Source organism: Siphateles boraxobius, unplaced genomic scaffold (genome assembly GCF_051911475.1).
Source record: "Siphateles boraxobius isolate OS27281-9 unplaced genomic scaffold, OSU_SipBor_1 9, whole genome shotgun sequence".
Taxonomy (NCBI): Eukaryota; Metazoa; Chordata; class Actinopteri; order Cypriniformes; family Leuciscidae; genus Siphateles; species Siphateles boraxobius.
In genome coordinates this window covers 27,001,088-27,027,028 of record NW_027509219.1, presented here as the reverse complement: position 1 = coordinate 27,027,028, position 25,941 = coordinate 27,001,088, and the positions used below count along the sequence as shown (strand labels likewise).

General features: G+C 36.6%; 3 protein-coding genes across 8 annotated transcripts; 2 read left to right on the top strand and 1 right to left on the bottom strand.

Moving 5' to 3' along the window:
* Nucleotides 1–5,663: 5,663 nt before the first annotated feature.
* mier3b (mesoderm induction early response 1, family member 3 b) lies at nt 5,664–20,669 on the top strand. 4 transcript variants are annotated; one of them, XM_077223469.1, is made up of 13 exons: nt 5,664–5,740; nt 6,435–6,459; nt 6,807–6,952; nt 7,082–7,216; nt 7,297–7,420; nt 7,682–7,755; nt 13,268–13,340; nt 15,141–15,286; nt 15,403–15,484; nt 15,575–15,666; nt 16,380–16,507; nt 16,591–16,742; nt 17,616–20,669. In XM_077223469.1, exons 1-13 carry the CDS (start codon nt 5,732–5,734, stop codon nt 18,065–18,067), a joined length of 1,638 nt encoding a protein of 545 aa, XP_077079584.1. In that variant the 5' UTR covers nt 5,664–5,731; the 3' UTR covers nt 18,068–20,669. The 4 variants fall into 4 exon arrangements, with proteins under 4 accessions (XP_077079584.1, XP_077079582.1, XP_077079583.1 ...); XM_077223467.1 differs by having other exon boundaries at nt 15,575–15,675; XM_077223468.1 differs by having other exon boundaries at nt 15,572–15,666.
* Nucleotides 20,670–20,767: 98 nt separating this feature from the next.
* Nucleotides 20,768–23,609, bottom strand: kgd4 (alpha-ketoglutarate dehydrogenase subunit 4). Of its 3 annotated transcripts, none has more exons than XM_077223471.1 (5): nt 23,447–23,609; nt 22,351–22,450; nt 21,919–21,982; nt 21,407–21,615; nt 20,768–21,176 (listed from the first exon to the last, which is right to left on the bottom strand). In XM_077223471.1, the coding sequence occupies exons 2-5, from the start codon at nt 22,399–22,401 to the stop codon at nt 21,159–21,161; spliced, it is 342 nt and encodes a 113-aa protein (XP_077079586.1). In that variant the 5' UTR covers nt 22,402–22,450; nt 23,447–23,609; the 3' UTR covers nt 20,768–21,158. The 3 variants fall into 3 exon arrangements, with proteins under 3 accessions (XP_077079586.1, XP_077079588.1, XP_077079587.1); XM_077223473.1 differs by having other exon boundaries at nt 22,351–22,416; nt 23,447–23,585; XM_077223472.1 differs by having other exon boundaries at nt 22,351–22,419; nt 23,447–23,583.
* Nucleotides 23,587–25,823, top strand: cenph (centromere protein H). The gene is made up of 10 exons (XM_077223474.1): nt 23,587–23,744; nt 23,831–23,959; nt 24,137–24,192; nt 24,290–24,326; nt 24,418–24,486; nt 24,582–24,638; nt 24,725–24,788; nt 24,911–24,962; nt 25,183–25,340; nt 25,463–25,823. The coding sequence occupies exons 2-10, from the start codon at nt 23,841–23,843 to the stop codon at nt 25,547–25,549; spliced, it is 699 nt and encodes a 232-aa protein (XP_077079589.1). The 5' UTR covers nt 23,587–23,744; nt 23,831–23,840; the 3' UTR covers nt 25,550–25,823.
* The last annotated feature ends 118 nt before the right edge of the window (nt 25,824–25,941 follow it).

Genomic DNA, 25,941 nt, shown 5'->3' with positions numbered 1-25,941 from the left:
TATCTATCTATCTATCTATCTATCTATCTATCTATCTATCTATCTATCTATCTATCTATATTTTTAGGCTTAATTGGGACTTCTGTTGTTTATAAGCATTACTGGGGCAAAATGGTCACACAAAAGCTCGATCTAGGCCACAGTCGCATTTATCAACACAATGAATTTAGACAGCTCTGGGAAGATAAGGGATGGGAAACTGTCAAACAGGAAGCAAGTGACAATCTGTTGATGTTTTCTTGCTGTGAGGCAGACCCTATTTTAAGCTCAGACCGCTGAGTGTTACAGTTTTTCTCAGTCGCTTTGGTGCATTTCTTAGATCAAAAGTGCAATTCTTGATACTTCTTGTACACATTCCAAATCATCTAGTCACTTGTGCACATCATTAAAGCAATTTCTTATTCCTTTGAACAAATTGCAATTGCTTTTGTACATATTGCAATTGATAATGTACAAGTGTCAGCTTTTTTCCACATTTTCAATTGCTCATGTCATGTTGATCAAAACATAGTATATGGTTGTCTGTTGAATAATCTTACCCCTAAAAACATCTAAGCATTAGTTCCTTGCATAAGCCATTACATGCAAAATTGTTGAACTATTTGTCATAACTTTCAAGCATAGTTTTACACAATTCTATTAGACCTTTTGTAAAAAAAACGTGAATTGATGAATCGTGCAGGTGAAATTGACTCTCACTCATGAAGGAATGTAAAGTGTTAGTTCAACCAACAATCAACCAGTTGTCTAAATTGCTCAAAGGTGCATCTCATGAATACAGTAATCAATTGGCAAGCATATAGACGGACCACAACTTAGGGGTGTTTCCTGTGTTTCGTTCTAATTTAGTTTTTTTTTCCTTTGTGCCCCTTGTCTTTTTCCTACTGTAAATTATTTAGTTTTTTTCTTTCATAAAGTAGCACTAGTAAAAGATAGGGGGGTAGCGATTCCCTCATGTCACGATTCGATACATATCACGATACTGAACTCACGATACGATATTACTGTATTGCGATACTCCAAGACATTTGATAAAAAAATTAACAAAAAATGAACTGTTGATTAAAATGCTAATTTTGGTAATACATTGTGTGTGTGTAAATGAATAGTGCTGGAAATACAGGACGATAGAGACACCAGAATAGCAATATTCATGATTCTGGAGCTGAAAATACAGAATTATTTTAGATGAATATGCTTGAACTGACTAGATTTATTTAAAAGAATGTTGGACACTTTTAGTGGTAACATCAGACATTTGGCATTATCAGGATCCACAAATATTCCTCCATTGCAGTATTATACATTATATTCAACATTATATATATATATATATATATATATATATATATATAGTATTTTATGTAATGTAGTACTGACACTACAACTCTTTTAGAATTTTTTTATTTTGGGTGAACTACACACAATACAGATTGTCACGATCCACGATACATATTGTTGGATTTTTGTATTGCGATATATTGTGACATGATATATTGTTACATCCCTAGTACTGTAAAAGCTGTGAAAAACAAAATCCTGTCCATTCTCTTTCTATCAATAACCCACATACAGTAATATGTAAATAGTACTGTTGGAATTGATATATGCCATAGAAGTGCAGCCTTGTGCAATTTCAATACAGTAACTGTCATCCAAACTGAAGCCTACTGTAAGTTTACATCAGGTAATACTGTCAAAGTACACAGTTACAATTGACAACATGCCTAAACATTTTGACGACCTTGTTCGTGAACAATGACTCAATGACTTATCATTCTGATGAAACTGACATGATCATTGGCATGAATACTTACTTTTGAGAGATGTACTAAGGATTTTTAGTGACGGACTAGCTTTAGAAACATATCTATAATATATTGCAGTTTGTACAAATTGTTCTGAGAAATGCACTTATTATTTTGCACATGTTAGGGATGATGTGAAAAACGCACCAAAGCGACTGAGAAAAACTGTAAGGCCACAAATCATCATTGTGTCATCTTGTCACTAGAAAGTGCGGTAAATTGTACCTCACTTCCTTTCATCTGCTACTAATATGCTGTTATACCTCGGGAATGGAAAACATGAAAAACTATCGAACTAGTTTATTTCTAGATTTCTGGGTCATTTTTTGAACTGGGTCAAGTCAAAAGAGCTCACCCACAAGGCCTATTATGATATTCTGGTACTTTAATGTAGATCTTTCAGTGAAAGTATACGGGATGTATTGCCTGTTTTATCTATTGCCATGTGAAAATCATAAGTTAGAATAGTAATAGAACATCTCTCCTCAATAAGCTGCACAATTGAGATGCGATTCGCAACAAATGTGGGATGAGTAAGGGCCATTCACGCCAAGGATGCAACAGCTTATAACTATAAGTTAAATAATTATTCTAATTCAAAAGGAAACTTTATTGTTGGTTGGGGTGTGCACTTACAGTAATCGTTATAGTTACCGCTTTTACATATATACATACATGCATAAAAAATACATCTTTTGTGACATATTGGTGGTATAACAGTATAATAGTTGTTCTATTATTATGAAACATAAAGTCTTACTGGAGAGCCTGACAGAACAGATGTAACACTTTGACATGCGTGATGATAACCTCAGCTGAGGCGGTGGTCTTTCTGCATTTCCCTGCTCATCTAAAGCTGGGCGAGGTGTCCTGAGACGGTGGGGTCCAAGCTCAGGACAGTGTGATACACTGCAGCTTCCGCAAGGAACAACACAGTGGCGTGGAATAACCAACACCCAGCTGTGCTGTGTGCGTTTCAGCTTTTATTCTTGATTTGATTTGATTTTGTTTCTTTCTTTCTCATATTTGTGTGTTTTATTAGTGATTGTGAAGCACCTTGGGTAACAGCTGTTGCATTAAGTATGCCATATAAATAAACAAAGGAAATGAAATGATATTCACAAGCCATGAGTGAGCCAAGCTGTTTAAACATTTTCAAGTGATTAAAGTGTCTTTAATTGTTCAAAAGTGACAGTAAAGCCTTTTTACATGGTTACAAAAATACTATTTCAAATAAATGCGGTTCTTTTGAACTTTGAACTTCATGTTTCCAAAAAATATTAAGCAACACAACTGTTGTCAACATTGATAATAATAAGAAATGTTTCTTGAACACCAAATCAGCATGATTTCTGAAGGATCATATGACACTGAAGACTGGAGTAATTATGCTGAAAATTCAGCTTTGGCATAAAAGGAATTTACATTTTAAGGAAATTACATTTTAAACAAAATAATATAATAAAAAAACATTAAAAACATTTTTAATCAAATAATTGGAACCTTGGTGAGCATAAAAGACTTTCAACTCCAATACCATGTTGGGTTTGGGATGCTGATGTGCAGGTGCCCTCACCAGGCTTTTTAGGATTAACCAGCAAGACTTCCTTTTGTTAACCAAACTGGTTAACCAGAGAAAGACAAGCTTGGCTATGTTGGTTCAGTACCAAAACAGCACTAACCTTACCAGACTAAAGCCTTTACCGACATGGTAGTTGATGCTGGTCTTTTCAACAGGGTATTACTATTTCTTTTATTTTCTACTTAAAATTATAGTGGTCCTTATATAAACAAATACTGAGAGAGGAAATGTGCACAAAAAGTAGCAATTAGTGTCTAAACCTGGTGAGAGGAACGTGTTGCTAAAATAAAGACCTCCTGTTTCTCACGGATAAGGGAGGGCATGGTCTATATTTAGCATGTCTGAAGCAAATCACAAGCTGATAGTTGATTATCATTTTTTCTGTCCTTGTCATAGCATTGATTCAGATGATTTGGGCATTTTAAGTTCCATGGATAACCTGAATTGATCCAGTGAATGTTGCGACAAACATATTCTGAAATATATAAAAAAATCTGAAACATTCATCTGAATGTTTCTTGCATTTCAATTTGTATATATGAATGAATGAATGAATGAATGAATGAATGAATGAATGAATCAATCAATCAATCAATCAATCAATCAATCAATCAATCAATCAATCAATCAATCAATTATCTTGTTGGGGTTGAAATACAAATCTGTCAAAATGGAAGAATTGGCCAGGATGTTTTCATTAGATGCACTCTCTTTGACACACACACATTGTCTAACTACTGTACATGTAATAATGCTTTCATTCATACAGTTATAAGAATGTGATTTCAACAAAAAATGCCATGCTCGACGGAACAATAAAACTGTATTAAGTATGCATGACCTCGTACTATAGAATCTGGGACTGACGTCATTGCAGAACAAAATAACATATCAAGCCAGTTCCTGCACTGAGGGTCAGACTAATCACAGACAACAGTCATGGCAGAGATTAATAGGATATGATTTTAAAACAGTACAAATGTTCCAATAGGTGGATGAAGAAACTGGCAAAGGACAAATGGCAAATGAATAAATGCATTAAGTGCTGCTCCTCTTGAAAAACATGAAATATAAGATAAAAACATGAAAACCTGCTTCTGAGTGTTTGCTACTACTGCCACCCCATGGAATAATTCTGCTGTGACACTCATATGAATTACCATTGTAAAGCAGTTTGATTTTGTTATCGAGTTATATTAAACTAGTTTTTATTAATATTATGAAATATTTTTTATTTTTTATATTTTCCTTTTTTTCCTTTTTATTTTGATTAAAGTTTTTATTAATTTAGTTGTTTTTCTTTTTTTTCCCGTTTTATTCAATTTATAATATGCCTATACATTTGTATAAATTTTTATTTTGTTATGTTTTAGTTATTTTAGAACATTAAATAATAAATGAAAACTAAAATAATAAATAAATAATAAATAATAAATAATTAATAATAATGTTTTTTTTAAATGTATTTTATTTCAGTTAACATTTATAGGCTAATGAAATGTATTTATGGCATAGGGTTTAGTTAAATAGATTAAACGTGCTGTAAAGTATAATCTACAAAAAGATTCATTAAGACAAAATTTTAAAATGGGCTTGACAAAGCCTTTTTACAGTTTTAAGGTTTTATAAGTGTTATGTTGTTGAATACTTGGGCAGTGTAAAGAAAAATCTGAAATTTTAAAGAATGTAGACATTGTTAGATAGAAAACTGTGGAATGGTCATTCTTGTGATTGATGTCATCAGAGGTCAATCAACGATATTAGTTGTCAGAACAAATTATAAACTTATATGCTAGTATTGTGTACATACTATTGCACTATATAAGTAAATGTATGGCATATATATATATATATATATATATATATATATATATATATATATATATATATATAGTATATGGGGCATACTGTATAGCGTATAATTAACACAGACTTGCTTAGTTTGCATAACTTTTATGTACTCTGATTGTATTAGGTCGTTTCTATCTTTTAATAGTATGATAAAGCTTGGTTTTATTTAGAACTAATATATAAGCTTAACTAATTTTATTCTTATTTACCTTACCTTATTTTACATTGTTTAGTCTAGGGGCTTGCAGAAAACACCTTTGTAAGAATGTGTAAGTGACAAACGTATGAATGTGTGAATGACTATGCCAATTATTTAGTAGGCTACAAACCATGCAGACTAATGGGGGTCCATGAACAGGGCAAATCTAAAACCCTGTTTGCTGTAAATCTGTTTGAAAAGTGTGCCAAAAGTTGTGGGTGCATCATTGGCTCCCTGTGCGCATCCGGGTTCTGCAGCACACAGCCAACCTATGAGGCCGAAGACACCAATATGGCGGAGGTAAGCTGGATAGCTGGAAAAAGTATTCGATTTTAAATCCACCTCTTTTACGATTCGGTAGATAGATATGGCTGTCGTTCATATATATTAGAGCCTCATGTGTATACGGCTGGGGTTTTAGGAATAATTGTGTAAAACTGACGATGGTAAACCGGTTTAATTGAAGAGTGATCTATCAGGATCGGAGAGGCCTCTGAATTTCATCCCCGTTAGCTCACAGGAAAAAAAACACAAAACAAACAAACAAGAAATCGTCGCCTGTAATTGATACATTGCACGATATAAAAATCGTTTTCATGACGTATTGGACTGTTTTTTAAGGTTTAAACGTGTTTTAAAATATTGTGGGTATGCATATGGGCTGTTAACGTGCATGAAATGTTTGTTTATAGTGTGAGCAAAATGGGATTTTGCGGTGTTTGGAGAGGATGACAGCACCCGTTAATAGATGATAGCTTTTTGGTTTATGTCAGTAATTTTGTTGCATTAATAAATAGGTAAGCGTTATGATGTTTTCTTTACATTTATGTACATTTGCTGTAATGGGTTTTAAAAATTTGCACGGAGACGTCTGTAAATTGAAGATTCATCCGCTGTCAAATGTTTGTGCTGCTCAATGTACTATAATTTATTTTGCATCGTTTAATAATCCATTATTGTTCTGCTTTCCTTTTCTTTATATTTGTCTGTACAGGCTTCCTTTGGGAGTTCGAGCCCTGGTAGGTTCATTGTTTTTGTGTATTGTTTATTATTCTTATTATAGTATTAGTATTAATAAGAGTAATAGTTGACCAATATGGGTTTTTCAGTTGCCAATACTGCTATCCAGAGGGCAGGAGAGTTCACGTAATAATATAAAAATTGTATAAACTTAGATCATGTTAAAAATGTTGAAATGGTGTGAGCATTCATTACAATATCAACCAAGAAATACTGAAAATCTGAAAATTTGCATTATCAATTGACAGTTTTTGGTAGATATTGGAATATATATATACATTGTTTCTTCTATCAAGTTCCACTAAATGCTACAGTACCAGTAACAGTGTTTCATTTCTTTTCCCAGTTGGCTCTTTGTCCTCAGAGGATCACGATTTTGATCCAACAGCTGAGATGTTAATTCATGAGTATGACGATGAGAGAACTTTGGAGGAGGAAGAGCTTTTGGATGGAGAGAAGAATTTCAGTGCAGAATTGTCAGACTTGGAGAGGGTAACTTGCATTCATATCAATCCACTTTTTAACTCATTAGAAAGTGTATGCATTGTATTAACTGTATTAATCAATGGATGATAAGGGTCATATTTCTGCTGTGATGCATTTATTTTCTAACACGAACAGGAGGGGAACATGCCGATCGAGGAGTTGTTGGCTATGTATCGTTATGAGGCATCAGTCAGTACAGGGGCAGGATCTAGCATGGACAGTTCTTCAGGTGAACTAGCTGATGATCTGCCTGACATGACCCTGGATAAGGTAATTGACATGATTTTGGTTCAGGGCCGGCCAGGGGAAATTTTCAACAAGATGAAATCACTAATTGTCTTCTGCTGCAGGAGGAGATAGCGAAAGATCTCTTGTCAGGAGATTATGAGGAGGAGACCCAGTCCTCTGCTGATGATCTGACCCCTTCTGTTACCTCCCACGACGCCACAGACTTCTTCCCTAGAACACTCAGATGTGAGAAGAATCATTACTATCTTCTACTAGAACAGTTTGGGTTTTTAATTGTTAATTTTTTTTTCTGAATGCTGAATGTGTTTTATAGTTTAATCTTTTAATTCATTATAAACTTATTAGGCAGTATAGAAAATTGTAAGGGGTCATAATAATTATATTTGCATTTCTTAAAATTGTATATACCCCTTCAAGCATATGTTTTGCTCTTTAAAGTTATATGCAAATATATTTAATGTACTAAATTTGTGATTTTTGCTCCAGCCAACGCAACATATGATGGTGATAAAGAATCTGAGGGGGAGGAGGATGGTGTGAGCAGTGAAGATTCTAAAAAGGTTAGTATCATATTATTCAAATGTTGTACACATTCTCTTAATATGTATATAGATACATCCTTGAATATAAATGATATTTAAAAAATATACTAATGTTCAAAAGTTTGTGGTCAGTACGATTTAAAAAACAACAACTTTATTTCAAATGCAAGATCAACAATTTTTAAATATAACATAGCTAATCACTATATCTGAATATTATGAAGTTAAAGGTACACTTTTTTTTTTTCTGAATGAACAAAATTTAAATAACGAGTCAATACATCATCCATAGTTTCCACCGAAATTACCCAGAACAATTTGTCCCAGGAACTTTTTTTCACCCAGACCTGTTGCTGTCTGCGTTTCCACCGCGGTCTAAAGTACCGTGAAGATTAGGCAAATTTAGTCTTGTGATGTAGGACTGCGTGCTACTTTACAGTTTCCGCTCTATTTCATTCTCTGAATTTAAGGTTAATAAAGTCTGAACCTCATCGTCAGTCCATCGGTCGTATTTTTTAAACTCCATTGTTGATTCGAATAGCAAACAACTCTTATTGCACGCACTGTAACGGATTTTACAAAATGGTGGTTGAAATAAAATGCTGCGTGGAGTCAACCAATCAAAATGCGGCATGAACTCAACCAATCAGCATGTTCAGTGCCCAAGTCCCACCCCTGAAAGTTTCTGAACTTTGAAAAAGTATTTCCTCACAAGCAGGGACTTTCGAAGGGGGAAATATTTACCCGGAACTTCATTCAGACACTGGTTCCTGCCGTTGAAACACACGGAGTACCAGCCCAATGTCCCTAGTTCCTGGGGAAAGTTCCTGCGGTGGAAATGCGACTAATCTTTCTTCCAAAATGTGTTTTGTCTTACCCTGATTTGCTATGGTAAGCGTATTTCAAGTGTTTAGATTTTAGACCTGTCATGAAACATACGTCACTGGCCTGTGCGTGTCTCGTCATATCCGTAAATAGAGAAAAATTGCTCCGACTACTTTGCAGCATGTACGGTGCGGGAGTGGCATAGATTAGTTGTCATAAAGAGCGAGAAATGGTTGACAGAGCACACTAAATCTTGAACCTCCAGGGAATCACCTCAAATCATCCAAGCAGAGGAGAGTCTGCTGGCAAAAAACGTGACAGAGCTTGTAATAAAGACAGAATCAATCAACATTGCCTTGGCTTTTTGGAGATGGCGAGAAGAGAACTTGGCGTTTTTATTACTCAACTGGTGAGTAAGGTATTTTATTGAACTGATAAATTGCCATATGTAGCTCTCTTAACAGTTCAGGGTTTCCCATACGTTCATTTATTTGTGGCGGCCCGACACAATATCAACGCTGACCGCCACACATTGATTTTCGAATTTATTTTTTTATTATATTTTTATTTATTAGTAAGCCTATTTAAAATCGTATTTGATTGCAGAGCGCCGTAGCGCATTCGCGCAGCACTACCCCTCGCTTGTCCCTCTCTCACTCACCCGTACCTCTTGCACTCTCTCTCCCCCATGGAACACCGCTGCACAAATCTGTCCGACACAGCGCTGTCAATGTTGGAGACCCAGCTTTAAATTTTTTTTATTAGCCAGCATGCAAGGAGCCTAGCTAATAAGGAGAGCTAAGTTATTGTTGGAATGCAGCTGGATTTTCGAGGTTAGCACGCTGTATATAGCTGGTAGTCAATATCGATGCACGCCAGTGACTGCTGCTCTTTCAATGAGGGGAAGCTCATTTTTTTTAATGGTGGTTGGCAAACAACTTTTTAATGTGCATTACCGCCACCAGCACAAGACTGCAAGCACCAGGAGAATAAATAGGGAGCAAACAAGTCAGGTAAAGAGGGAGGATAAGTGGGGCAAATTAACAAATAATCAGGTAACAAGATGGGAGTCGACACAATCGACAGGATAGTTCATGGCACAAGGAAACACATGACAAGCCATGTGCTTACACGAAACATGACAAAAAACACAAGCACATGGCCAGTAAAACAAATCACAAGCAAAGTGCTCACACAAAATGAGACGTGAAAAACAATGAGAACACTCATAAGCCACGTGTTCACACAGAACATGACATGAAAGCACACATCTTGTGTAAAATACACAAGCTGTTTGCTACACAGCATGACACAGCACAAGTTTCGTGTTTACATTGGCCGCGTGCTACACAAAACACACGTGAACAGAGCGAACACGAAACCGCACGTCCACACAAGACAGAACGTTATGCACGAGAATGAGCATAAGCTCATCCTGTGCGCTCACAACAGAAAACAAACACGCGAAGCATGAATGTCCGAATCCCGACACAAAACTGAAACAAAACTAGACAGATGTGCCGTGATCTAAACACCAACACCAAACACTAAGCACATGTAATAAAGGCACCTGACATCGATGGAGGAAATGTGGGAATAAGGGTTAAACTGTGGAATGTATGATGAAAATTGGCTTGCAATTTCGCCAAGCTAATACCAAGAAATAGGTTACAGCAGTTTGTCTTTTGACTACACAAAATCCGCGATGGGACTGAGCTCGAATAGCTTCCGCGTCAGCGACTTTTTATTGTACAAAATCGCTGTCAATCAAAAGGAGATGCAGTCTTTCAAAAGACCCTCCAATCATCACGCAGAAGCCCATCTTCCAGCCCCGCCTACTCCTCTGTTCTCCCCAGAGAAGCTGAGCGTCCGTGGCCGGGACATAATTAGATTCGCAGCATTTATCCAATGACCATAAAGTTTCGAAGCACTGAAAAAAACTGTTCAAAGCAGCCCCACTGAAGTCAACGGACACTCGACATCAACAGGGAAATGCACCAGACGTGGTGCTGATCCACTTGTCCGTGCGACACTTCTGTCGTGCCGCACTCCAGTTTATTCCTATGGGTGACGTCAAGCGACTTAACGCGCCCACAAAGCATTCCAGGAAGGTGGTGCTTCATTTGGAAAAATGCTGCGCGTCAAAAAGCTGGCCGATGCCCATCTTTATGCAAATGTTTTCTGTTGAACGCGACACATCTATCCAATAGAAGTAGAGCATATGGAGACGGGGGGAAGTCTCTCGCAGGTACTCTGTTCTGATACGCAACATTTCACGCTCGGTCCAAACCACGCCCATAGCGGTAAACGGAGGATCGCCCATCAACGTACAAATGTGGGGGAGGTGTCACATCGGACAAGTGGATCAGCTCCATCTCTCGCTCATTCACTCGCACACACACACTCATTTACTCTCGCTTGCTCACATTCACTCGGACACATGCAGACACACACACACACACACACACACACACACACACACTCTCTCACTCACTCGCGCACACACACCCATTATGACACACTATACGAGATGAAATGATCGAATCTTGCGTCCCGACGCCGTTGGCGTTTACGAATCCCCGACACCCTACGTCAAACGGATCGTGCCAAAATTGGGCTAAAGTTGTGTAATCTGAACCAGGCAAGCTGTATGTCTAAGCAGCGTCATCAATAAAAATTAGAATAAACAATGCAAGAATAAGTAATAGTTAAATATTTTTGAACCTAAAAAATCTGTAAAGTACACATTATTGCACTAAAAAAGTTTAAATAGTACTGTTATTTTAAAAACATTGAAAAAGTATTATACATGCAAGTATGTTGTTGCACGCAAAGTAGAAGAACAAGAATTTGTCAGTCGAACAGCCTCTGGTAAAAAAAACTCTTCCTGAGCATAGATGTTCTTGCCCGTATGGAGTGTAACCTTCTTCCACAAGGCACTGTGGCACTTGCAGGACGCAAGCTTCTGGAGGGCACATAGGTCTGAAGTAGTGAGTTTAGGTATAGGGGTACAGAGCCAGTGGTTGTTCTGTAGGCAAACATCAGTGCCTTGAATTTGATGCAAAGTTTATGAGGAGGGGTGGGACATGTGCTCTCTTCGGCTAGTTAAAGACCACTCTTTCTGGATCAGTTGCAGTGGTTTGACAGTGCATGCTGGAAGGCCTGCCAAAGAGCATTCAATAGTCCAGTCTGGATAGAACTTGGCATGCTCTGATGGGAAGGGCCTGATCATCCTAATGTTGTATAAGGCAAATCTGCTGGACTGGGCAGTTCTAGCAATGTGGTCTGTGAAGGTTAACTAATCATTGATCACAAATCCAAGGTTCCTTGCTGTCATGGATGGAGTTACAGTGGATGAACCTAGCTGAATGGAGAAGTTGTGATGAAGTGTTGGGATGGCTGAGACCACATACAGTTCTGTCTTTGCAAGGCTGAGTTGAAGGTGGTGGTCCTTCGTCCAGAAAGAAATGTCTGTCAGACAGACTTTGATGCGAGCAGCTACCGTTGGATCATCTGTTTGGAATAAGAGGTAGAGTTGTGTCTCATACAGAGTAGAAGTGATAGGAAAAAACATGTTTCTGAATGACAGATCTTAGTGGTGACAGGAAAAGAGACGTGGTCCAAGCACTGACCCCTGGGGCACCTCAGTAGCTAGATGTTGCGAGAGCAGAGCGATCTCAGCTGAGTGGCTGCTTTTGAAACTACTGTAGACTGGTTGTTGTCCAGGAGGTTGTTCTGTATAAGAAAGGTAGAGACTTGAACACGACTCATTCAAGTGTTTTAGCAATGAATGGAAGAAGGGATTTCATTTGTCTAATTTTCTAAAAGTTCTGGATTTAGAGTGGGTTTCTTAAGCAGTGGGGTTACCTGAGCCTGCTTAAATGTTCTGGGAAAGGTACCAGTGTTAAGATAAGTGATTTATGAGCAGTAGGATAACCATATTCATCTGCACAGTCACATAGAGCCAAAGCACAACCAAAACAAAGTTCTTCTGCAAATTGCATGCAGTTTTATTTTTCAACTGTTAGAGGGATGAAAGTTACATAGTGTACCTTTTAATAATAGTCGGATGTGAGGATTGGCTATGTTAGATTTAAATTAGTTGATCTTGCATTTGTTGAAGTGTAAATGCCTGATGAAGGTCATAGGATTTAAATGTTGCTAAATAAATTTGTGCAAGTAGGGATAGTGTGTGGGATTTCTTTTTCTAGTTTATGGAATTGGGTTTTGATAATTGCCTTTGTCCTACGCAACTATCAAGTACTTGCAGATGTATTAGGTCTAGGTTAATTGTTCATTGAAAATATTTTTGAAAGAAATCTCTTATGCTTACCAATGCTCAATTTATTTGATCAAAAATATGAAAAGATGGTAATCTTGTGAAATATTATCGCAATTTAAAAGAACTGTCAATTTTAATATATTTTAAAATGCAATTTATTCCTGTCATCATGGGAAAGCTAAATTTCAGCAGTCATTACTATATTTGTAAGTCAAAAGTAAGAAAAAAAATCTCTTGAACCATTATAAATGTTTTTACTGTCACTTTTGAACAATTTAATGCCTCCTAGTTGAATATCTTAGTATTATAAATCATGCTGACCCCAAACTTTTGAACCATTGTGCATGTTGTGGTGCATGCAAGTATAAAAGTTTGATAGTTAATATTACATTTTTTTTAATCTTTTTTTATTTTTTATTTCAGGAAATAATGGTTGGGTCTCAGTATCAAGCAGAAGTTCCCATGGGGCTTAGCCACTATAATGAGGATGAAAAGGGTGAGTGTTTAAATTGCTTAGTGTGATTTAACTGAAATAAACCATAGTAAATACTATGAATCATCAGGGCTGGGTTGAAAATATTGATGTCTCGATTTTAATTGATTCTCATTTTGATGAACTGATACTGACTCTTAAATCCCAAGAATCTATGCTGTTTTCAGTTGACGCGTGAACAAAACTCGCATTGTGCTTGTTACTTTTGATACGACACAAAGTTGTAGCTTTCAAATTCTGTTGATTTTATCAGAAAATTCAGACAATAAATAACGTTTTGGCGCTCTTTAAAGGGTCATGAAACCCTAAACCAAATTTTCTGAGATTTTAACAGAGGTATTGAACACCATTGAAGACAATGTTAGCATCTGTTTTTTCCCGCTATTTTCGTCTTTCGGGGTATAAAATCTTCATCGCAGGCTGTGACGTGGCAGAGCACTGTACAGTGCGTTGATGACTCATCGGTCATCGCTCTCTCACAATTATTAATGAGACTGAGTTTTTATATCCTATTAGAAGACACTCATTCATGACACCACGTGGATCTTTCCAATGACAGACATGTCAAACTGTGATATCGCGTAGTAGAGGAGAGAGTCAATCATGGGACGCAAGTGTATATTTTCGTGGTGCTAAAGTCAAAGTGGGTTGAATATATTTCCCCGCGATGCTGCCAGGGCTAGACTCTGGCTCCGGGTGGTTGGTTGGCCATCAACCACGGACACATCTAATCTGTACGTGTGCCGCAAACATTTTACCCGAGAGAGCTTCGAGAATTGGAGAATGGTGGACTTCGGCCTTGTCGATGACCAATGCAAGTTACGTCTTGCGAGTAATGCGGTACCAAGTCCCGAGGACTTTTCTATCCCTTCAGAGGTATGTGTGTGTCTAAAATGTAACCCTGGTCATTTTACTTGCCTTTTGTTAAATAAGCGCTCGTTATTAAAAATTTGGATATTTCGATAATACCTCAATTGTATGCTTAATTCGTCTAATTAAATATGTGCCATTGGGGTTCAGGGGGCGCGAAGATCTATAGGCTATGCACGTAACGTTTTTTTAAGCGGAAAATTAATTATTTTCAAATATATGCATTTATAGTGTGTATATAAACAAATATATATTTTATAATGACATTATAATTAGACATGTACATTAATTTGTTTTAAATAGAGTTACGATTACTGTAGGCTAATATATGTAGCAGGGCATTCAGTTACTTTTGAAAGGACGATAATAAAATGTCAGTGTATTTCATTAGACTTTAACTTTGCCAGCTATAAAAAAAATTCTAGCATTTCCTCACGTTTTACCACTGATTTTTAGTGACAGTCGATATGCATGGGCCACTGGCTGATGACAGTTCCCCCTCTCCCCTGCCGTGCTATACCAGACCCACTCCCTCCCTTCTTCTCACAGCCATCCATGCCCATTTAAGTTGCATTTTTCAAAAAGATTGTGAGCTAGACTTGAGCTGAAAGAGGGGGGTTTCATGACCCTTTAATGTGGTGTGACGGATTGCTGTTTAAGCAAAGTGGCATTGCTGAGTGCATGTGAAAGGATCATTTCTTCTGCTTCTAGTTATAGCACAAAATAAACATGAATGAACATCAGAAGGTATGCTGAAAGATACAGTAATACTTACCAAAATGTATCACGTCTCATGAAATCACTCAATCAATGTTTTAACCGTGAAAAGACATCAAAAAACAGTGCAAACAAAGCCATTCAATGTCCATTAACTTGTTAGTTAGCTAAATCACTGTGAATTAGACCAATTTGTATGTGTATTGTTGTTTAAAGCGTATGAGGAGGACGATCAGCTGCTGTGGTGTCCTGACGTCCTGTCCGAGTGTAAAGTGAGAGACTACCTCAGAGAAGCGCTGTCACAGTCTACAGATGACGGCACACAAGATTCCACATCTGAACACATACGAGATAACGAACAGGTATGTGCTCTCTAAAAGCTCATTAATTAAAATAATTCATGTAAAAATCTTCCGCTCATGTGAGAGCTGCTGCTATGGTTTTAATTGCATTTTTTTTTCAATGACCTTATTTCTAGGCCTTGTTTGAGCTTTTAAAATGTAATTACAACACCTGTGAGGCACTGACGCGATACTGCAGTAATGTGAAGACCTTGAAGGGTAAGCCTGTTCAGTACAGGACCAGCGTTTAAAGCTTTTGTACCTTAGTGGCATAAATGTTCACTTTTCTTTATGTTGTTTTGATAGAAGAATCCCCACCATGGTCAGAGGATGAATGTAGGAACTTTGAACATGCGCTGCAGATTTATGAGAAAAACTTCCATCTTATTCAGAAACACAAGGCAAGTGATGTATGTTGCCTTTTTCACTGGGCTCATCAACTGTTGTTGTTTTTTCTATCTACAATACTGTTTAAAAATTTAGTAAAGATTAAATGTTTGGGGTTGGTGAAGTTTTTGAAAAAATGTATGCTCACCAAGGCTGAATTTATTTGATCAAAACTTACAGTAAAAGTTTTCTATTTTAATATTTTTAAAATATTTTTTTAAAGCTGAAGTTTCAGCACTTCAGTGTTACATGAACATGGTCCTTCAGAAATCATTCTAATATGCTGACTTGAAAAATGTAGTTTTTCGTGTACTGACAACAATGTTGTCAAACGATCCCGTTCTCACGGATCGGCAAATAAGACTAAAAACGCTGTATTATGTATGCCAGGTCAGTAGTTGGTGAGGTCACTTTGTAAAGTAACACAATATGCCTATAGACTGAACACATAAGAATGCGCATGACGTGACCGTTTTCACAAAATCGTGTTTGTAAATTTTGTGTAGTTTGTAGGCCCTCAAAACGCTGTTTTTTATGTGTGTAAATGAACAGCCAAATGCATAAAAAGTGTTAAGTTTAAATTGTGAAATTAATATGCAGTGATAACTTTACATTGTAAAAGTAACTCTGTTTGGTTAGTTATGCTGACATTATGCACTTTATTATAATTTTTTTTCTATTGTTTTCCATGGCTATATTCCCATAGCTTTTTCTCTTTTTTTTTCAGGTTCAGACACGGACAGTAGCAGAATGTGTGGCTTTTTATTACATGTGGAAAAAGTCGGAACGTTTTGACTACTTTGCTCAACAGAACCGATTCGGCAAGAAGAAGTACAGTTGTTACCCGGGTGTGACGTAAGTGCTGGGATGCGAAATTGGTGCTTTTTGCCTGTTGAGTAATGTGTTTCAAAGAAAGTAAGTGTTGGTTGTGTCCTCAGAGACCTGATGGACAGGCTGGTGGATGAGGCGGAGGGTCTGGCGGTGGACAGCTCTTTATCCGTGTGTTCAGCAGGAGCAGGGGGAAGGATGGAGGCGTCAGCAGAGCAACAGCTCGGACTGCTCAACTCCATCACTGCCAGCGACCTCACAGGTGAGCTCAGACGCCACAGTAGTCATGATTCACAAATGATGTTCTTAGGAATTTATTAGTCATTTATTCTGGTTCTTTTAATGAATCACTCAAAAAGGTGATAAAATGATTGTTAGCAGTTTGAATCAGATGAACCCTTCAGATGATGATGATTTTTTTGGGGGGGCTTATGAAAAGTATTAGGCTAACCAAGGCTGAAAATATTTCATCAAAAATACAAATAAAAACAGTAATATTGTGAAATATTATTGCATTTTAAAATAACTGAAGACTGGAGTAATACAGCTTTTCCATCACAAGAATCAATTACACTTAAAATAGTGTCATGATACTTAAGAAATCATTCTAATATGCTTATTTAGTGCTCAGTTGTTATCAATTATTGTTGGTGCTCAATTATTACTTTTAAATGGAAATGCATCACGTTTCCACAAAATATGAAGCAGCACAACTGTTTTCAACCTTGATGATAAGAAGAAATGTTTCTTGAGCACTAAGTCAGCATATTAGCATGATTTCTGAATGATCATGTGACTGAAGACTGATGTAATGACAGTAATGATGCTGAAAATTCAGCTTTGCGTCACTGGAATAAATTATATTTTTAAATATATTCTAATAGAAAACGGTTATTTTTAATTTTACTAATATTTCACAATATTGTTGTTTTTTATCTGTATTTTTGATCAAATAAATGCAGCCTTGGCAAGCATAAATTACTTCTTTCAAAAACATGAACATTTATTATTCCAAACCTTTGACCGCCAGTGTATATTTGTAAAATTCTAACATATGCAGTCAAACATTTTGACAAGATACAAAATTATAAATAGTCTGATGTATAAAAATGCTTTTTTGTTCTTTCTCTTGCAGCCCTTAGTAACAGTGTAGCAACTGTGTGCAACGGTCCAGGAGACATGAGCTGTATGGACTCCCCTTATTTCCCTCCTCTGGAGAGTTTACACAGAGGAGCCATGAACCACGATGATCAGCTGAGCTACGCCACAAACGGAGACAGCGGCTGCCTCAACATGCTGGATTCTGGCTTCTACCGCTCAGATTTGGGTCAGATCAGCGTGTGCAGCACCAAAGACTGCGAACGGCCCTCCAAGAGGCTAAAGATGGGCCTTTCGGAGTCCTTCATGAACGATGTGTCTGTTACTAACCTGGGCGTGGACTTCGAGGGCAGACACGCACGTCGCATTACGGGCACCACAATGGCAGTGTCGGTCACAGACTTCAGCAACATAGGGAGCAGTGAAGCCAACTGTTTCATCAGCTCTCATTCACGACATCACCAACACACTGCACTTCAGTCTGACTGACTCCTTTCTGCCATCCAGACACTGACTCATCTGCTCACTGACTATTAGTTCTTTTTAAATTAAGAAAAAACATCTATATATATATGAATATACCTTTTGGTTGTTTTTTTTGTTTTTGGAATATGACATCAGTGATGTCTTTATTGTACAGAGCTAAGAAATCTTGATTTCTCAAGAGTTTAAATAGCCATTTATTTTTCTGGTCCTTCAGATATTTAATATCCTTTTTGTCTTAGGTGATATACAGTTAAACCTAAATGCTGGAGCTAAAGTCTCTTACTGTACTCATCCCAACGCCTGCATCTTTGTTTTATGGTCTCACGAAAAAATGGCTGCCGCCAAACTGCGTTTTTTTGTTGTTGTTTTAGGCTTTTCGTGTATGTGTGTGTTTCAAAAATGGGTACTTTTTTCCAGAGTTTACACCGCCCGAGATAGACTAAGCCTTGGGAAATGTAGCATTTGGTATATCAGGAAACTGGCTTTTGTAAGTGAAAATAGTGAGCAGGATTATTACGTTCAAACAGCACTTTGTATCTCGTTAGTGGTTGGTGTTCGAGTTAGGATGTTTTTAAGTATAAGCTTTAATAATTCAATTTATTGTGGTAATCTGAATTTTTGGGTTTTATCTTTTTGCAGAATTGTTACATTTTGTGCATTACCAAAATTTTGCCGGAATTTTTTTTTTTTGCTAAATTTTTCTTTATTCTCAAATTACACAATTGACTGAGAAGAACACTAATTGAATCTTTCACAGAAATGTAGATTTTCCAGTCCCCAAAGTTTCCACTATAGTTTTTTTTTTTTTGGCACTCAAGTTATAATATAACCTCCAATAACATTTTATGAGACCGATTGGCTTTATGGGGCAGTTGCCTGCACTCTAAAGTATTAGCATAAATCATGTATAAATATGAAACTGTGAGAAGGGTGCAGGACATTTATGATTCCCCTTTGAGCATGCAAAAGCTATTTACATGCTAGTCATTACCTACACAGGTCATTTTTTACAAATCATCAGTAACGTCTGCTGCTTTAAACTGCAGACGCTTTAGTACCAATTGAACCAGTGTTATTTTTTTTTCCAGCTATGCATTACGTATATTTTGTAGCTGCCAGGGGTAATGAGAACACATGAATGTTATTTGAGCTAATTGTTAATCACTCTGGACCTCTTTTTATGTTAAGCTCTCTATCTTAAGTTCTTTACCATTGTTGTATATTGTATGCATGAAGCAGATTGGACTCTTGTTGATCCTTTGACATATTTCAAGCTGATTAATACTAAATGCCAAAAAGCAATCAGCTTACCGCACTGTATCAAAACCGATACTGCCTCTGAGCTCGAGTCCTTCCTGTTATTTGCATTTTAAAACAATTTACCATAGAATTAATTTGTATACTTAAAGCCCTGAATTTAATTGGGGTAATGCAAAAATGCTAAAAAAAAAAAAGTTTTTGTTTTATTGCAATAATATGTAGATATGTATAGATTGTTGTTCTTCTGTAAGTCTTACAGTATCCATATCTTATTCTTGCATTCGTTTCTTTACTGCAGTGAGACGTCAAAAACATGCATGCTCATGGTCGACGTTTGCAAAAATACCACACCATTTTTTTTTAAGAGAGAGAGAAGTGTGTAGAAATGGAAATCTGTGTGGCACATGCTTTTTGGATACTTCCATTTAAACCCGTGTGTTCATCTCTTTGCTTTCATTCGTTCACAGTGATTCTTACACACTTGATACTTACCGGCTGCTAATAGTAATGTGAAGAGTCTATTTTCTATTGAATGCACTGCAGTTTCAATTATAATTTGAGTTGAAAAGTCTTGTGCATCTACATAGTTAAAACATAGGGAAGTACTCGTTAGTAGCATGTTTGGAGCGGCAATTACAAAGGCTGATTGAAATGGATCCATAGATGCTATTATTCCTTGATGGGATAGAAAGCACTACAAAGAGTTTATCTCTGTCAATCTTTTTTGTTCAAAATGTTTTCAGTGTCTGTACATCAAGCAGAGAACCTTATCATGCACAACAAATGTAGTACTTGGTGCTCATAAAAAGTTTTTTTATTTTCATACTTAAAAAAAGTCTCTGTGCTCCTACTATTCTGTATTAGTACTTTTTATAAATGAAACCGTGAAATTAAGCAAGAATAGTTTCACCCTCAAAAGTTTTGCCTATGGTTTCATTTTAAAGACGAACTACAGTACCAGAATGTACAGGTTGTTTTGACCTATCGAAGTAAACGTTTTACATCTTAAAAATATTGCGAAAAGTTTGGTAAAGTGGATGTGTTTTATTATGCATTTAATTTAGAAATTTAAAATATTAAATAGAGGTTTACAGATTCAACCATGGAGGGGAGGACAATGGTAAAACTTGTGAATAAAACCAACAAATCCTATAAATGTATATCCGAATATATATATATACATACAGACAATCATAACATTACAGAATTATTCAGATATCTCTATTGTTTATAAAATATGTACATAATTGTATTGCTTTGTGGCTGGTTTTTCATTATTTTGTATTTTTGTTGTACTTTATTACTTGGTGTAAAAAGCTCCAGAAATAAAAGCTCTGGAAACAAATGTGGTAATTTGACTGAAAATGTCCTATTCGGTTAAATAAATTTAAAAAATACACAGATGGTGGTTATGATTAGATGAAATAAGAAAAGACAACTGAAAACTTTCAAAAATGAGAACATTTTAATCGTTCCGATTTGCAGTACTCGGTGATCCATTTTGTTCAGAGATCTGTAGACAGCTGGCACTGAATGCTTTTCTCTGAATCCAGAATACATAATGAGATGGAAGAGGAACTTCAACTCTGTTCATGATGGTCAGAAGAGGTGCTGGACTGGGTGGCCAATACAACACAGATGGATTGAAGAATAGGAAGGCAAAGAGTTTTGCATTTTAAGGTTAAATACAGAGCAAATGTCAAATGATAATCTGTATGTACAATAGAACTATAATTTATTTAGATGACATCTTGAACTACTCTTATACTGAGAAAAAAATGCCAGTCAACAGATTTCCACAAATAAGGAGTCTGAATAAACTGGACCAGACGAGTCACTCTGGTCCGCCTCGCTGCAAAAGAGAAAACAAGTTATGGTCAGTGGTTTATTCATCTGGTCTATTTTTGCTCTAAACATTACAACATTTATAAATGTTTTTATATTTCTCCAAGCTCCAGAATAGTGCAGATAAGGAAGATTGTTAAAAGTGAAATGCATTGCATTCTTCATATTCTCTAAAATATAAATGTACTGATTGTATCTTTTCAAATGGTGATCTGAAACAAACAAATGAACACTAACCTGGATGTAGTCCATTTCATCTAATGCAAGGGTTCTTCTGCGGTATCTCTGAGGGAAATCTTTAACTACAGAGACGCCGTCAGGGGTTCCCGGCAGTCGGCTGATGGGTGCTGGTGATCTGGGTGGAGGTGATATTGACGTTGCAGGAGGAGGTGCGGATGGGGAGATCTGTGGGAGACTGGCTGCAAACACCTTCAGTACCTCTTGTACTGGACATACAGCAGAAAAAAGAAACGAAAAGAAAAAATTACCAACAAACTCGTAGCGCCAGCTTTAAAGTTTGCTACCATGATTTAAAAACTAAACCAATGCAAGTAGGCTACACATGTACCACAATGGAAACTAGGTGTAAAAAAAAAAGTTTGGTGTCTTAAATTTACTGCACCTATTACGAGGAGCAGTTTTGACAGCTTTTAATGCATTACACAAATAAAAACTATATATTTCACAGACCAACAGATGCATTACATTTGATATAATGGGAAAAATAAGGCAATGAGGTTATTACTTACCATTCGGCCTTGGGACGCCTTTTCGATCTGGGAATTTAATTAAAGGTGCATGAGGTCGCACAACCTGCAAAGGAATAAATGTAATGAGAAAAATCTAACAAAACAGTTCTGTAGTGACTTATCTACAACCACAGACACTTACATACTTTTAATTTTTAGGGATTGCATTTGATGTACATAATGCTTAACGTGTTGCTGAGATAATATTGTGATTTACAGTTGTGAAATAAAGCGATAAACAGCCGAAACTGGGTCTGTCCACAAGGGCATCTGTCAAACCAGTGAAATCAATGCATTTTGGTAAAGTAAAAACACCCAAGACCAAAATTATTGAATAATATGCGGATAAGACATCACCGTTTCAACAATGAGCACAAATGAGCGAGATGTCACAGCAATATGATCGGTATACAGGCTGAAGCAACTGTTTACCTGCACGACCCGACTGGCAGCTGCCATCTTGCCACTCATTTTGCTTCCCATGACGACATCCGATCACTGCTTCCGGTTCAAACCACAGAGTTCAAACACACTGACAAAAAACAAGACGCGTAAATGAATACATTAGCAACCTGAAGAGGGCACTGTCGTATTTAAACTTTAAGGACAACGTTTTTTTTTATAGTCTATATGGGACAAACGCCACAGACAAATAACGATCGGAAGTCCGAGTCATTTTCGCGAATCGGTTCTTTTGCACAGTTCGTATCAAAGAATTGGTTCAAAAATCAATTTGGTTTTACTACGTGTGATCGTTTGGATTAAACTTGTTCTAACGATATAAAACATGTTTTAATATTAATAATAGTGGTAGTAATGATGATTATGATAATGATGATGATAATATTAAAAATAATGCAACAGCCAACTGTCTATCAAACCAGTAGCGAACGAATTGTTCAGACCAATTTTGCGAACCGGCTCAAATGAGTCACTGAAAAGATTCGACCCAAACGAAGAGTTTACATTAGGCAACCTAGACGAGAGGCTTGTTCGACTTGAACCGGCGCTGCACAGACCGATCGGTTGATGACATCAAAGTACCGCGAGAGCTATTCAAAAGCATAAGGAGCCGTCGGCTCTCTAATCGCTCTCGCGGTACTTTGATGTCATCAACCGATCGGTCTGTGCAGCGCCGGTTCAAGTCGAACAAGCCTGAGGGCATGTAAGGACTATCATAAAAGGCAATTAATGTTTAAATATCGCATTCATTATCCAAAGTAACAGCAACCGTCATGTTCGAGGCTGTGGCAGAGAAGCTGTCAAATTAGCTGCATCAGTATATCATAATGAATTAACTTGAAACAGTCTGACAATTCATTGACATATACATGCGAATTTATGCGCTTTTATATCACACATCAATTATACATTACTGCAGAAAAAACGCAAAATGAATTCACTGTACCCTTACCCTAGCACATCCTGCTAATATTCATTACAAGTGGTTCTTCCATTAAAATAGCGTTACATGTACAAATCCATAGATTCACGCTTTATAATAAGCACAATAAACATACATTCTTACCATCAATACGCTATCTTTTTGAGCAATATAACCTTATTTTTCCATGTTGACCTCCGAGACAGACTAAACACCGTCAAGATAGTCGCCTGTGAACGGTCAAACCTTTATTTCTGCTCATGCTTGGTTTGATTCAGGTGGGCGGGGTTTTGTGGATCACCCAGTCACATGACTGTCACGTGACGCCAAGACTTCCTGGCGGCAGTTTCGGACAGGATTATAGCTTCGCGGTTTGGGATCTTGTAACAAAAAAAGTATTATTAGTTAACAAAACCTTTCAGAGCAAGAACCGGAAGCGACAGTAAGTGATACAATGTTTTATGTCTGTGGTCTCTTCTACAGATATCTGAATCATGAATGGGATTATGTTTTTTTCCCCCTGCACAGACATACAAAGATGAGTTCCAGTAACGTTAGTCATGATGGACCATCTTCAGATACTGACCCTGCTGAAATAAACGGCCTGACTGATCCATCATCAGCTTCTGATGGAGTGACACCCACACGTTTGCTAAAGTGATTTTCCATTCTTTTATTGTTTTATTTGTATGGTTTGTTGTTATCGTCTTGCACCAAATCGTAGAGTACAAATTAACAGTGTACAACTTTATGTACTATGTATTATATTCAGCATGTTATAGATAACAGTGTTATTATGCTCATTCTGTTTCTTGTCTTGTTTTTTTTTTCTAGAATGAAAGAAATAATGGAAAATCAGTGTTTTGATATGAACGTTAAAGTCAGCATGGGTAAGCTTACATTTATATGTGAATAAATAACACACTTAGGCTATGTAAAGTTTAACTACTAATAATTATCCTAGTGATAATTGTGTTTAATTCTTAGGAAAACACAAAGAATCATGTGAAGCTGATGCAGATTTGTAAGTGTGTTTGAATTTATTAATACACATCTGTATGTTTATACTGTATGTTATAAAATAATCCAACATTCATCTTTTTACCAATCTGTAGATCCAAGTATGAAAGTGCAATAGAGCAGGCAAGACTCTCGTACTTCAACAAAACACTGGTATTAAACAGGTAAAGATGCTGTGGTATCAAGCTTCTTTTTGCAATTACAATCTCTGATGGTGTCCTGTCCATGTTGAAATGTTTTTTTTGTGTGTGTGTTCTAGAATGCAGATTTGGAATGCCATCATTGAAAAGATGATTCAGAATGATGCAGATGCTGAGTGAGTGAATCTTATTTTGAATAAATGTAGTGTATGTAGTCTGATATCCAGTTGTCCTAACAGTAAGCCGATCTTTCATCATACAGGGAACTAAAAGAACTGACCAATCAGAACACTGAGCTCTGTGAAAAGACCATGAAAATTTTAAAGGTGGGACATTCCGTTCTGCTATAGATTTTGGAAAAATTCATTTTCATTTATATGAATAATTCCATTTTTAAACGGTTTTATGGCCATGGAATACTTAATTGCTGATATTTTTTTCCCTCCAGGAAACAAGAGAGCTTCAGGATCAGATCACAGATGTTCAAAAGGAAAGACTTGGTACTTAGCACAAACGAAATCATATAGACCTTTCAGACTCAGTATTTTCTGCTCTGATTTTTCAAATGAAAGCCCTTTAACCTTGGTTAATGTTATATTTTGACCAGATGTAACATCTAATGGGTCAAATTGTTTAAAAAAAAGAAAGAAAGAAAGCTACTCTGTTTTTTTAGTATGCGGGTTAGTAGAAAACAACCATATCTCATTCATGTTTTCCTAGAGCTTAAAGGACGAATTAAGAAAAAAATGCAGGAGATAAATGAATTGAAACAGGTGAAGGAAAGTCAGGGAGAGGTTCAGCAGAGAGCCAAGGAAAGAGCTGAAGCGGTTCTACAGAAATACCAGAAAGTCACCTCCATTTTACAAAATGTGCTCCGGGTATGTGGCTTCTCAATGTTTGCTTGTGTACTTGTCTTCATATTAATTTAATCTGTCATGCTGTTTTTTTTAGGATCACTATGCATTTTGAACCTCTTTGTAATAAAAATCTTGTTTTTCAGGGAATTATACTGGCCAGTAAAGTCAACTGGGGGGATGATCCTAAATTAAGAGACATTGCGATGGGACTAGAAAACATACCTAACTAAAGAGGACCTATTTGAACACAGTTCTCGATTAATGTATATAGTTCCCCTGTTACCTTGTTCAGTGTAATGGTTTCTTGTACATTTATGTCAAGGATGTTTCACTTTAACATGCACAATATATATTTAAGATTTTCATAACAGCTCATTTTATATATAATCTGTAGAGAATATTTTAGAAACACCCTGAATGAGATATATATTAGATTAAATGAACTCACTTTACAGATGAAATGACCTTCAAACTGATGCTTAATAAAAGTAACATGAAACCATGTCCATGAGTTTTATATCTGTAATGTCATGCATTTGAGTGAAACATGTTATTCAACAGGAAAAAAACGGTCTTGATGGCTAGTTGGCTTTCGGTTTATATATTCAATAGCTTGTGCAGT